The sequence below is a fragment of the Blennius ocellaris genome (genome assembly GCF_963422515.1).
Source record: "Blennius ocellaris genome assembly, chromosome: 9".
Lineage (NCBI taxonomy): Eukaryota > Metazoa > Chordata > Actinopteri > Blenniiformes > Blenniidae > Blennius > Blennius ocellaris.
This window is the reverse complement of record NC_137658.1, coordinates 7,854,465-7,868,636: the sequence shown is the minus strand read 5'-3', so window position 1 is coordinate 7,868,636 and position 14,172 is coordinate 7,854,465. Positions and strand designations below refer to the sequence as shown.

The 14,172-nt window shown below is 44.5% G+C and overlaps 1 protein-coding gene across 1 annotated transcript; it reads left to right on the top strand.

Annotated features, from left to right (window-relative positions):
* The first annotated feature begins 1,246 nt into the window (after positions 1 to 1,246).
* On the top strand, positions 1,247 to 12,352 carry LOC308134776 (E3 ubiquitin-protein ligase RNF38-like). The gene is made up of 12 exons (XM_080502566.1): positions 1,247 to 2,127; positions 5,859 to 5,911; positions 6,053 to 6,234; positions 6,548 to 6,995; positions 9,450 to 9,590; positions 9,735 to 9,923; positions 10,087 to 10,248; positions 10,354 to 10,454; positions 10,966 to 11,047; positions 11,154 to 11,275; positions 11,536 to 11,635; positions 11,880 to 12,352. Exons 1-12 carry the CDS (start codon positions 1,809 to 1,811, stop codon positions 11,940 to 11,942), a joined length of 1,962 nt encoding a protein of 653 aa, XP_080358692.1. The 5' UTR covers positions 1,247 to 1,808; the 3' UTR covers positions 11,943 to 12,352.
* Positions 12,353 to 14,172: the final 1,820 nt, after the last annotated feature.

The following is a 14,172-nucleotide window of genomic DNA, read 5'->3' as shown; positions in this document are numbered from 1 at the left end:
AAGATTGTTCTCATGGTATATTGTGTCGTATCAATCTCATAGTATATCATTCTAACAGTATGTAGCATAGTATTGTATTTAGTATAGAATAATATTCTCATTCATGTGCCATGCATTAATGGCAAAAGCACAAGTAGAGGTGGAAGAAAAGAGGAGTGGTGTCTATTATTATTATTGTTGTTATTATTATGCCGTTTATTGTGAGTAACTAGTCCTGCACTGTTGGGAGCACGGGCACAAAAACCCCATCAAAATGTGCAGAATGTTCAAAACGTATCGAAGGATCGTTCTCATAGTATAGTATGGCTCTCATAGTATTTTGTATAGTATAAGATCGTCCTCAGAGTGTTTAGTATGAGATCGTTCTCATAGTATTTGTGCTCAAGCTGCTGAATAATCAATGAGCAGAGCAGCTGCCCAGGCTCCACCAGACATAAATAATCAAGTCCGATGAGAAAAAAAAAAACGCTATCCGAAATCATGATTCGTCGTTTTCAATCAAATATATCTCGCTTACGTTAGATTTACACCAATTTCACAAATCTTATTGTCAACGATATAACGTCGTCGACTCTGTACTTCCCCACTGTGTCGCCGTTTGACGAACTGCACATCGCTCGGCTTTCTACTACAATGGCTGGACTGAGAAGCGAAGCTCCCATTGATTGATCTCCGCTCCACTCCCCGCTGACCGGAGAAAGCGCTCCATAGCGAATACGAGAGGGGATTTAAATTAGACAAACACCGTCCACCTTATTGGCGTGGGGAGCGATCCGTCTGCTTTGTCATGCGGCCAGGGGCAACTTGCCGCCGCCGCCGGTGAGCGACCAGCCGAACGCGGACACCGTGCGACGTTAGCTAGCTGGTAATGTCGGCAGTGTTGGACTTGTTTTCCCCTCCAGACCTCCTGCTTCCTGTTAGCCGCGGGCTAGCTGCGAAATCCACATTATGCTCGTGAACGAGCAGGAATAGCTCGCCGACGCGCAGCAGTGTAACTTTAATACTTTACGGGAGGCCACTCGCTGCTGTTTGGTTGTAATTTAGCCACGGACATTTCGTAAATAACTTTATCTTGCAGGGCGGCGGGCTCTCTTTATTTTGCTAGCGCACCGAAGCTAGCCATCTTTGCTCAGTGTTGACGGATGAGTTTTTTTTTTTTTTTTTATAACTTTGCCTGCCTTCCGAGCGACATTCACTTGAGTTGTCTGCAGAAATAGGCTCAAGTCGTTCGGGAGCCAGCTGCGTGTGACCAGTGCCTCTAAAAAGACTTTGTTTTTTGTTGTGGGAAAGCCTGACAGCTCGCTGCGAGAAGGACAATAGAGAAACAGACTTGATCGGTCGTTGTTATAGTAACGAGGACAACACTGATCGGGCAGTAGGAGAGGGGAAAAAAAAAAACAACAACCTGTTTTTGGTTTGTTGTTTTTCGGGAGTAGATTCACATATTCGCTCAGGTTCATATGTGGTGGGGCTCAGGAAAAGCATTTGCCGTTCAGTTGACCCCCCGAGAGGCGATGCGGATGGCGCTTGTGCGACATATGAAGGCTCTCTGAACCCGACGCTTCCACGTATTCCATTATTTCAACAACAGATTTAAATGCCCCAGAAAACACTCGCGGACGCCAGCTTCCAGCAGAGGTAACGAGGTGGACTGACCGACCACGAGAAGAGGCGTGAAGAGGGTTTTTTTTTTTTTTTTTTCCTTTTTCCTTTTTTTTTTAAGGGGGCGTCCCTCATTCTCCAGCCTCACCTTCATCACATCCATCCACCACCGCCCTCCTCTTCCTCCTCCCGCTCCTTCCCCTGCCATGGACCCCCCGAGGACTCGGTCGCGCTCCCGGTCTGGCTTCTATCATTTTTCCATGAACGGCAACGTTGGCGGCAGCGGCGGCAACGCGGTCGGTAACGGGAGCCTGATGATGAGCAGCGGCGGCGGCGGCGGGGTGAGTTACCCGCAGCAGAGCAACGCCGGCTGGGCGCCGCACCACGGAGGTCGCAGCTACCCGGAGAGCCAGCAGCAGCAACAACAGCAACAGCAGCAGCAGCAGCAGCACACTCAGGGGAGCTACCTGTCTGCAGGGGCGCAACGCCACTCTAATCACGGAGCTCACAGACACCCCGGGGCCGGTAAGCGGACTTGAATAAACAGGGCCTTCAGCCCTGCGAGATGCATCATTAAACACACTGGATGCCCCCCCTTCGGGGCTATACAGGCAGACCACTTGCAGCTTATCTGGCTTTGAGACATTTTAATCCCCCAAAAAAAAGAGAGAGAAAAAAAAAGCCTTGTAGTTCTCACTGCCAGCTGTTGCTTGGAGTCTTGTTGTACCTGTGACTAGCATTGGCTTTAGGACAAACTAGGTTTATAAACTTTTTGAACTCGATGCCTTTATTCTAACAAAGCAGACTGGCCTGGGCCTGAGTAGGTGTTTCGATCTATAGGAGTTTCCTCAGGTTAGAGGAAGCTGAATACCTGCTGATCACTTATTGTGTATGAAGTAAAAGTAAAGTAACATCTCTGGTCTTAACGGACTCAAAATGACTTAAATCCAGAGAGAGCAATTTACTCAACGGTACAGTGGATAGAATTAAAATAATATAAAGAATAAAGCGCATGTAACTTTAACTGAAACAGAAATCTTGCGTTCAGATGTTTACCCAATGAGAGAAACGAAGTAGCGTGATGGTTTGATTAAACACACTTGAAACAACTCTTGGAATTGTTTGATATGAAATCTCTTTGTTGATAATGGTGTCATCATACATCTGAATGCTATTTAATTGACATTAAAGTCTTTGCAGTGCTTCATGCAGTCCCAAACTAACCCCAAAAGTTTTTACTTTCATCTTTCAAAGCAGACAAGAGATGGATTGATGTTATCGCTGTAAGAAGAAGTGAATAGCTGCCTCATGTTTTGTGTGTTCCAGATCCTTCACTTCAAATCAAATGTATTCCTATTGCCCATTATCAGTCAGTATCTTGTAAGCTGTTCTTTCCTATTCACATCAGTTGTACCCTCCCCAAACCTTATGAGACAAAATTGCACTTGAGCTTTAGTTTGTCTCCAGCATCAACAAGACTTTCCGGTTTCCAGCAGGTCTCCATTGCAAACTACTGGAAAGCCACTCCAGAAACATCCTGTAATGCCAGACTGGATTCAGTCAAAGGGAGAAAAAAAAAAGTGTAATGAATGAATGAATGAAAGCAGGGCACAATGGGCCCATCTAGTAATGGCTGCACTATTGCCAAACACCCAAAATAAGCCACTTGAAGGAGATGCTCACGGAGATTCATGCTTCCCAAATTGACTGATTTACAGGGGGGCTTTAGGTGTGAACGAATTAAACAGTGCATTTTCCTTCGTGCGAGCTGTCCCCTTCCTTCTCTTAGCACTACGTTCAGCCATAGTGCATGTGTTTTTGTGCCTTTTGAGATACGACTGTGTATGTTTAAGTGCATCGTAGATCCTTTGTTTGTTTTTGTACATCCCAATGTATTCCCACCTCTTGGCATCACTTTGTGCAGTGTGTCAGTGTTGGATTTCAGGGTGTTGTTTCTATTCCACTGGCTTACCTCAGTTTATGTCTCTGCTTTTACTCCCTTTAGTTTCCAGCATATTGTCACATGCCCAGTGTCTTTGTGGCAACATACAATCTACCATCATTGCAACCAGACATCCAGCATCATTATTAATATTACTACATGGTATTTCTGCTCATTATATTAGTGAATTTGATTGTTTCACTAATTGCAGCTTGTCTCTTGTAAATATGGGTTCATCCTTCTGAACTCCTGCTGAAGAACAAGAACAAATTGCTGATTGATGACTGTTTGTGATTCGAGTTCACTGCTCTGTTTGACTCGATTGTCTGTCATGAAAGAAATGGTGTCAGTCTTCCCCATTGGTGATGCTCCGGGGGTTTTAAAAAAAAAAAAAAAAAAGGTCGTGTCTGCTTGCCAACACAACCCGTCCAGTCTGGCTCACCATCTCCTCTCCTATGGCCCCCGGGATGAATCAGCATTAGCAGACCTAGTTATCCACAAAACACACAGCTTGCCTGAGCTGAAGACTATGTGGGGTTTAAAGGAAAATGGGTGCTAGCATAAATAAATCTGTAAGCCGCTGTGCTGCTGGCCCCCACTGTTGGCGAGTCAGTCAACTGCCTGTCCTTCTGTTCTCCGCAGCCACTAGCAGGGCGTCTTTGAGCTGTCACTATCGGCAGACTTCACATGGCACTGGAGTGGCGTTGCAAAGACAAGAAAGAAGCAGGGGGGTTTTTTTCTCAGATCTGTTGTTTCTGAGGAGGCAGAAGGAGCTGTTCAGATGAGAGAGGCATGGAGGAAGAAACGGAAAGCAATGAGGGGAGGAGTTCTTTCTCCTCTTTTTGTGATTAAAGGGTTTTTTTGGGGGGGGGGGGGTTGCGGGCGACTGCTTAGAGGAAACTCTTGTCAGCTGAGTTCAAGGACATCCTTAAGCTGCTGAAACGTCTGTGTGCACATGTTGCGTCCAGGCTGCACATGTGGACTGTCAGATAAACAGATGGGAGAGCCCAGTGTTTTTCTGAGATTATCTTTATAGCATTAGTGCTTTATTCACTGGGGTTATTTTTTTTCCGATTTTCTTTTCTTCTTTTTTCTTTTCTTCTAAAATTTAATCTCAATAACATCTTTCAGAAATCTTTTCATATGGTCCATTGATCTCAGAATTTTTTTTCTTTGAATTGTTTATCCCCCGATCACAAAAACATAGAATAGACTGACTTAATGTTTGATTTTTGCAGAATGTAATGTTTTCCCTGCTCTGCTCATGGGCACTCTGGTGTACCAGAAGCCCGCCAAGACTCAGTCTTGAAGCCACACTTTGATATTTGTGACTTTTCCAACACTTAAACCTGCTGAAAATTTAGCAATAACTTCCTAAGTGACTCTCCCGATGAGCCGAGTCTATTGGGCTTTTATAAGAGCTCGGTGATGACACACAGTCATTTCAGGTGTGTTGAAGAAGGGAAACATGCAGGACTGTGACCCCCTACGCCAAAAGATTCAAGCACACTGCTCGAGATAATGTCATGTCTTACTAAAAAAAACCTCAATAATTTTAATCATAGATACTCAAAGTAAATTTCTTCACATTTGAGAAGCTGGACATCTCCACATGCCTCATACGTTTGATCGTTAGCAGTTGCACTGATTGCCTGACTGGATGTAATTTGGGTGTTCTTTCCGTTGCCGCATCCATCCTTTCAACAATGTGCCAATAGCCAGCTGATTCCTTGGTACAAATTTGCTCTTGGTATCCATACAGTATCGCTTGTGTAGACCCAGCAAGACGATGTGGTGTGTTGCACACACTTGCTGGTGGATTCCTCTTTGTGTGTGTGTGTGTGTGTCTGCATGGGCGTTTCATGCTAGATCAGAAGGAGCGATTTCCCTGCCAGAGCGGACGAGTCCAGTGTAACATCTTTCGGAGATGTCTTCGTCTCTTGTCCGTTTGTTGAAAGCGAGAAAATTCAAAAGCCCGCTTGGAAGACAAAATCCTCACAGAAGACACAGAACTGTAACTGTGCAAGAAGATGTTAGATGTGCATTTGTTGTTATCACTGTGGTGTTAAGTCTGTGGAGCTAGCCGACCGAATAAGCCAGGCTTTTGAAAAGATGATATCTCTTCTTCTTTTTTTTGGCACCCGGTGTGGTCTTAGATTGGAAAATAAAACCCAAACGCAACCAGCCGCCTGTGTGTCTTGATGTTTTTGTCATTTTGTTGGCTGAGCAAGCATATGTCCATGTGTCTTGTGATGTTGATGTTTTTCTCAGCCCTATCTTATCTGATTATGTGCTTTTCCTCTTTGGCCTGCAGGAGGACTGCTCCATTTCCATCCAGATAATGTGTGCAATGAGGATCGGGACAAAGTAAGTGTGATACATGACCACTGCCTGTTGCCTCCGCTGCTTCCCAAAGAAAATGCATTTAATTGCCTTCGCTTTTTCATTTGTTCTCCCCCTCGCCAACCATCCCCATGGTTCCCTCTCCCGCTTCATCTCTGTGTGCAGATGGAGGACAGCCCAAGCCCCAAACGGCAGCGTCTTTCTCAACAGTCCATGTTAGATCTAAGCACCGCCCCTCCCTCTACTCCTTCCTCCCCCATTCGGCCCTGGGAGCTGCCGCCCAGTCGCAGACCACACCCCCACTACATGCCAGAGAGATGTCACACACCCGTTCGAAATCGTCGTAGGTATGTGTGGGACAACAAATGCTTCTTCTAACGACGCAGCTCATTTGTAATCTGGTTTAATGTATTGAAGTCACGTGAAATGACCATGCATTGTGCTTCTATGGTTTGTAATAGGAAAAACAACCCGCAGTAGGTGTGATAAATTATATTAAACAGTACTTTTATTTATTTGATTCAGCCATTTGGCTCATGTAGCTGAAGTAACCTGAGCGAAGCGAGAAGATGGAGTCAGAAGTTTTACTTCATAGCAGAGGCACATTTCTTGATGCAAATGGACAAATTGACTTCTCTTCCCTTCTTTCTTCCGCCGTAGTCCTCCAATGAGACGCCAGCGTGGCCGGAGAGACCGCCTGACCCGTCACCACCACCACGCCCACAACAACCACCACCACTACAACGGCAACAACAACAACAACAACAACCACCACCATCACCATCACCACCACTCCAACGCCCACCATCACCATCACCACCACCTGCACTCCCACCACGGCCCCTCACCGGGCCATCAGGATGAAAACTACCGCCACCCAGCTATTCCTCCTCAGGGTTACCCGCCCTACAGCCAGCAACCTCCCCGAGGGCCCGGGCCTGGGCCCGAAGATCGTCCTGGCTACCATCCTCCGAACCCTTCCCCGAGGCCTCTTCACCAGTCGCCCAACCTTTCTCCCAGGCTCCTGCACCCTGCGGCCCATCCACAACACCCCCACCCCCATCCATCCCAGCAACAGAGCAGCGTGGTCCTGGACCTCCATGAGCAGGTGGGTCCGGGCTTGGGTGTCGTCTGCTTGTTCGGCATTTTTTAATGAAGAGAATGGTTCCGCAACCAGGAATAGTCTGAAATTACTTCAGAAAGAGGAAATGTTTTTTGTCTTAAATGAAAGCTTGGACTTGCTTGAAGTATTGAAGTGGCCTTCTGAATAGTCTGGAAGTCCAGTATTTAAATTGTCCGTTTCTTGAGGGAGTGGCTGAAACCTGGTTCTTTTGTTTTGCTTAAAGTAATCTAGTTAAGCCTTAACAAACGTAGCATGCTTAAGGATGACGAAGGAACCACATTGCAACCACACCTTCATGAATCAGTCTTGTTTCCATTTGACCCCGATGTTCAGATCGCCCAGCCCAGGAAAATGGCAGTCATAGAGTCCTGTCAAGCACAACATTGCAAGCTACAATGGGTTAATTCAGAACAACATTACTATAAACTATACGATCTGTCCTGTATGAACAGGTGGCAGGTCGGCTTCCAATCTCAAGGTTGGAGTTGTGATCCTCCATTTCACCCAGCGACACTGGACACTCACTAACTCCCAATGCTCTTAGATGGCATATCAGTAAAGTTTAATTACAAAAAAAACAAGGCCTGAGTTAACCTTGGAGTACTGACATAAATGGACGGGGTTTCTTCACTTCTCTGCAGAGATTCTCAAACAAACTGAATGAAACATTACTCTTTCATTGTGCTGAACTCCTCGGCTACTCATTAATGCTGCTATTGAGAGGAAAAACTGGACTCACTGAGCGCACACACACACACACACACCATATAAACTGGCGAAATGAGAACCTCTTCAGGCATACCGCGACTACAGGGAGGCTCCTGATTTGAGAAAACGTGACTTGCTGTAAATGACTGATGCTGCGATTCTCAGATAATGGACCCCTTGTGCACATTTGTACCACTTCAATTCGTTTGAAGAATAAATAACACTTTAAGGCCGTTTTTCAAGAACAAGGCAATCTGAAAATTAAAGCCAGCGGCTCCTGGGGATTTCAACTTGTTTACGGCTGCACTTGTTGACTGCAGTCATTTCAGTTTGATGAATAGCCGTGGTGCGTTTGATCTTAAATGTAGCATCTACATTCTGTCATTTATTAAGGAAGGACTAATCCATGCAGGTGAAAACTCTGGCTGGTTGCTATGGGCCTGTTGTGAATTTGCCATGTGTGCCTGTCTGTTCAGTGGGGGACGATTTGGCTAAATAACATGGTTAATTGGACGAGGCAGAGGAAATATTTTGGCACCATCGAAACTTTTCCCTTGAGTGTGCAGTGTGTAGCATCAGCCTTTTCAAACAGCCAAACACATTTAAAAGAAAATGTCCCATTTTTAGGAAATGCGTCACGGCTCCTTTTAATGATGGTAGAACAGAGTGTGTATTTAAGTCCTCCCAGAAATACAGTAGGATGTATTATGTCAGTAACTGGGCTTGAAGGCGATGGGATTACATAAAAAGATAAAATGGCAAAGATGCTGTAGAAATACTTTTCAGCAAGAAATCCTTCGAGATATAGGCCAAGTGTTTGACCTCAATCATTCATGTGCCACTTAAACATAAGGTGTTATCACAGAATTTGTATCTACAGATTAGATGAAATTACAACTTTCACAGGCATTTAAAAAAAATAAAAAATACTACTGTAGCGTATCTACAAAGGTACTGGTTGCTTCTGTTTTCCCACATTTTCTTTTTTTACAGCCTTGCTCTCAAATTAGTTAAAATAGTGTTTTCCCTTAAAATTCTACACAAAATGCCCAATAATGACTTTGTTGAAAAAAGTTTTTTGAACTGTTGACCAAGAAACTATATATTTATTCACGGCCTTTGTTCAAAAGTTCAATAGTCATTTTCCCCAGAATGTGCCTGATTTTACAAAATGCTGCCGATGTCATGCAAGTTATTAATCAGGCAAGTGGCTATTTAGTCATTTCTTATTAATCTATTCTTAACTGACAATGATAAGTTAATCCAGGAGCACATGCATAGTTGTGCTATACAAAGTTCAATGTAATTGATTTGGTCTCTGCATTTGATTGTTTAATCAATTGTAACCTTCCAAAAATATCCAGTGAGAAATGTGTCACTTCCACAGACAATAATAAGCTTTAACTGGTGTGTGATATTAGTTTTACACTTCTCCATTAATTATATTTTCTATAAACGGCAGACAATGTTGTTTACTGTTGTACCTTTTAATAGCCCATCACAAACGACATACAACAAGAAATAGCCTTCACTAATACTCTGAAGTTCGAAGGTTCAGTTTCCAAGTGTGTCAGTGGTTTCCCTACACACGACTGAATAATCACCTTTACAGCTCATAAGCAATGCACTTTTGAAACTTTTCATTTTCAACTTGGTCGGCGTGGATCAAGTCTGGCAGGTCCGGCTGCTCGAGGTCATTACTAATTCGTCCCAATGGACTTTGACGTTCAGGGTTCAGCTCCGGTGTCGTATCCCGTGTCCCCTCCGGGGGCGCCCCCGGGCCTGCCGCCTCGCTCCGCCCCACAGCAGATCCCAGCGTGCTCGGTGGTCTTCAGTGGACAGCACTATCCCGTCTGCAGCGTCGCTCCTCCGGTCAGTGTCGAACCCCATCTTCATGCATCTCAAGTTTTCCAGAAGCACTCGGGCGACGAGCGTTAACCCAACTGTGCTTATTCAAAATATCGTTTTGAGTCTCCTCAAGTGCAACTTTTCCGTCGCTCTGCTGCTTTCCAACAGGTTCTCCAGACTTGTTCCGTGCAGCACTTGCCCATGCCTTACCCCTTCCCGTCGCTACTGTCCAGTGACTCGGCCTTCCTGCTCCCCCCTCCTCATCTCGCTCATGCCCCCACGCACCTTTCACACCACCCACCTCATTTACCACAGCCTGGACAGTTTGGACCCTATCCAGCACAACAGGCGCGCTCGGTGAGTGGCCATTTTGTTCATCCCATTTTCACCTTTTTACCAAACTCTGCTTTTCTGATTGTTGAAAAATCCAGATTCTTTTCTTTCTTCAGCTTTTACACCATTTCTTCTTCTTTTTTTTTTTCTTTTTTTTTTTTCACTCTCTGCTCTTCTGTCCACCAAGCCGTTACAGAGGATAGAGAACGACGTGGAGCTGCTCGGCGAGCACCTCTCTTTGGGCGCCGGGCTCCACTACCCTCCTGCCACCCACCCTGCCCTCACCCCCCACTCCACACAGCTGCACTTCCTCTCCCATGACCCGCTGCCACAGGAGTTCTTTGGAGTGGTGAGCATTTCCATCCAACCGATTTTCAACATTGACGCCGCGGCGAAGAATCGGCCATGGAAACCAATCTGACACGCCTGCTTCTTCTGTCACTCGCTTGTTCAGTCCTATCCAAACTTTATCCCTCGGCGTCTCCCGGGGCGACGGTACCGCTCACAACAGCTGCCACATTCGCCTTATCACCCCAGCCTCCTGCCTTATTTTCTGTAAGTACACCAACATAGACGAGAAGTTCTCTTAGTTTCAAATTTCTGGCACTAAATATAACTTGTATCTTGCACACGCTACGAATGAATTCACCAACCAGAAATGTAAAAACCATGTTGGATTTTTTTTTTGGGGGGGGGGCAAATATTTGAATAGATTTTGGTTTTCCATTTATGGGAAGGGTACAGAAAGAAAATAAACCACAACCGTGGCCATCTCTCTAATACGTTAACGTTGTTACTTCTGAAAATAATGTCTCCTTTATAAAACCAGGGTACTTTAGAGGACAAGTACTCTTTCCTTACCCAAACAACTCGCTCAGTCACACTCATTCACACCTCCAGTAACAAAATGGGCAAGATGATCAAATGTCAGAAAGAAAAAAAGTAAAAATCATAATATAAATACACCGAGTCAACGAAGCATGTTGGGTTTTGTATCCAAATGTTTTTTAAGGGTTGAAAATACACATTTTAATTTTGTGCTTGTGCTTAATTTCTTCCCCCACAGATCAATGCTGCCCGTCCAGCCTACAGGTCCTGCAATCAGTCTGGAGCTGGATGTTGACGATGGAGAAGTGGAGAATTATGAGGTGTGTGTGTGTCCGTTTGATTCTATTGTCTGCTGGTTTGCTGGAGGCAGACTCTTGAACTCCTCTGCTGTTGCTCCCCCCCCCCCCCCCCCCCCTCCACCCGAAGGCTCTCCTGAACCTTGCCGAGCGCCTGGGAGAAGCCAAACTCCGAGGACTGACCAAGGGAGACATCGAACAGCTTCCTTCGTATCGATTCAATCCAAATAACCATCAGTCTGAACAAACACTGTGAGTGCTGCCCTTTCGCAACCACCTCTGCTTAATATCCCCGACACACATAATAATAATAAAGGTTTTCTGTTGGTCCTTAGAAAAGACGAGTTATACTATTAAAAGGTTTTGAGTAGGTATGTTTTGGAAGTCGACGGCTTTGAGAGCGAGAACGATTTAAAACCAAACGGCGGCCGACTTGTCTGCTTGAAATTCATCTTCGAATGGAAAAACTTGTCTTCGGAGGAAACTGCATGTTATTGCATGTCTCGTTGCAGGTGTGTGGTATGTATGAGTGACTTTGAGTCCCGCCAACTGCTGCGAGTCCTGCCCTGCAGCCACGAGTTTCATGGAAAGTGTGTCGACAAATGGCTGAGGGTGAGTACGCAGTGTGCAGCCTGCCCCCGTACATTCTGTCCACATTATCCACCAGCTGAGGTCAGAACGGCCTTCGGTGCCATTTGTCCAAGCGCCATATATCTAGAATTAAATGAACGAAAAAAATAAATAAAATAAAACGCCAGAATATCCAAAGCTCACGCGTCTTCACACTTTGCAAGTCCCCAGATGAGAAGCAGCTTTCTGGAGGCTCTGAATCCTAATCCGATGTTTGATTCCCCAGGCCAACAGGACTTGTCCTATCTGTCGGGCCGACGCCTCGGAGGTCCAGAGAGACTCAGAGTGACCACATGGTGGCGCCAGACACTACCTTTTGTCTGTCAAAACACTTTCAGCACTGCCTGCTCCCAAGTTATTGATACGTGTGCGTACACAGACACACTCTGTTACTCCTCCTTTGTTGTCATTGTTATTGTTTATTATTAACTGTTGTATGCTTTCTCCATTTGATGTGCATTTCCGCCTATATATCTAGATTTTTTTTCTTTTTTCTTTTTCTCTCGCTGTGTTTTTACTAGGACATGCACATAGGCCTTCACACTTTTTAGTGAATGACCCACTGTCCTGCATTAATCTGTGTGGATGTTTGTGTGTACGCACCACAACTGTGCAAGCATTGTTTGGTCAGCTCTGTGATCCGTGTGTGTGTGTGTGTGTGTGTGTGTGTGTGTGTGTGTGTGTGTGTGTGTGTGTGTGTGTGTGTGTGTGTGTGTGTGTGTGTGTGTGTGTGTGTGTGTGTGTGTGTGTGTGTGTGTGTGTGTGTGTGTGTGTGTGTGTGTGTGTGTGTGTGTGTGTGTGTGTGTGTGTGTGTGTGTGAGAGAGTTTTTTTTTTTAGACGTCTTGGAGCATGCGTGAGTTTATGTTGTGTATCAGACAAGAGTAATGATATTCGAGAATTTTTGCTCTCGTGTGTGGGTGTGCGTGGATAACCCGTTTGTACGTTGATGCACTGTCTGTATGCATACTCTGTGTGTGTGTATGTTATAGACTTAATCCTTTTCTCTAGTTTAACACTAAGGGTCCATGCTGCCACTATAGTTCTCAGTTGCCTATTTAATCTGTTTGTATTATTATTATTATTATTATTGTTGTTATTATACCACCAAAATAAGTGATTTATTTCTCTGCTTGGCAGTTACCTCATCATTCCCGTTTTAGTCATTCATTAAAAGCGCTTTACAGCTCTACGTTAAAATTGAGCACATATCTTTTTTCTTTTTTTTCTTCAAATAAAAGTTTGTGACTTTGCAGTGGCACATGTTGCATATATATATGTATAAATCTACAAATATCTGTATACCAAATAAAATGCTTGATATAAACTTTTTAAACTTTGTTTTTTTTTTGTGTGTGTGTTTATTTTGTCTTCTCATTGCTTGCAAAGACATAGAAAGGCTCAGGTTTTGTTTGGTCCACTGTCTGCAGACTTGGTTTTTCCTGATTTATTTATTTTTATTGAGAAGGTGCAACGACTTGGAGTGACCACTGGGTGTGGTTACTGCTCTTCCATACTGCTGGTCACTCTACATGGCTCTACCTTGTGTTACCTTGTACTTTACCAGCACAGTGGTATCCACTCTTTCACTGCAGATATAGAGGACCGGTTACACATTCATAAATTTTCATGTTACCTTAAATTGTTGCTATTTTTTTTTTTTTATATTAGTTTGGTCCTAAATTCTTATTCGGAGTTGCAGGTGGTAGGAGGGACAGCAGTATCTTGTATCTGTAATACACTAGTGAAAAATAAGTGTCCGTTCCATTGTAAAGTGTAGTAGGCAGCCTCAAAATGAACAGTTATAAGTAAAACGTCTCTTTAAATCGGAGAATTGCAGCTGAACAAATCTCTTTGTGCAGTTGGTGCCCCAGACAGGCTGTCCACGTCACCGTGAGGCTCTCGTCTGTTTCCCTGGTAGCGGGCCTGCTGTTCTGTGCCATTCTCCGGGTTAACGCAACACAAAGTCTGCTACTGTACACACCGCTTTAGTATCTACAATTGAATTTCAAAAGCTGGGTGCCACCGCCGGGCTTTGCAAAACAAATGGCTTCATCTATGCGCAAAACTTGCAAGGAGCCGCTTGAGGCAGGACGAACACAAATGTCATTGTTTTTCTCTGGACGCAAATCACAGAGCAGATTTAAGAAGAATGTGACAGCGGACTCCAGGACCCCGGGACAGCGTTCCTCTCTGCATATGACTGATGGGAACACGTGTTGTTGTTTTTTTTCTATTCAGTGTTGGTATTTTCTCTGGAATGATGCATATGTGTCAGAAATTAGATGAAATCCACATCGACTCTTTGCTTACTTTGATTTTATGGCTGTATATTTGTCCAAACCTATACAGTGAGTGAGTGAGTGCTTCTTTTCTCGAGATATCCTTTATTTATCCTTTACTCATATTTATAATATGAGTTTGTTTTGAAAAGCACTGAAATGCTGATGTCACACATGAATGTGAATGGACAGTTGTACTATAGAAGTCCTCGAAGCCACTGTAACGTGTAGTTTATGCT

Coding starts and splice junctions, on each gene's coding strand:
- LOC308134776 (XM_080502566.1), top strand. CDS start 1,809: ATGGACCCCCCGAGGACTCGGTCGCGCTCCCGGTCTGGCTTCTATCAT. Junction 6,235..6,547: donor CCCGTTCGAAATCGTCGTAG/GTATGTGTGGGA, acceptor CTTCCGCCGTAG/TCCTCCAATGAGACGCCAGC. Junction 9,924..10,086: donor CAGCACAACAGGCGCGCTCG/GTGAGTGGCCAT, acceptor CTGTCCACCAAG/CCGTTACAGAGGATAGAGAA.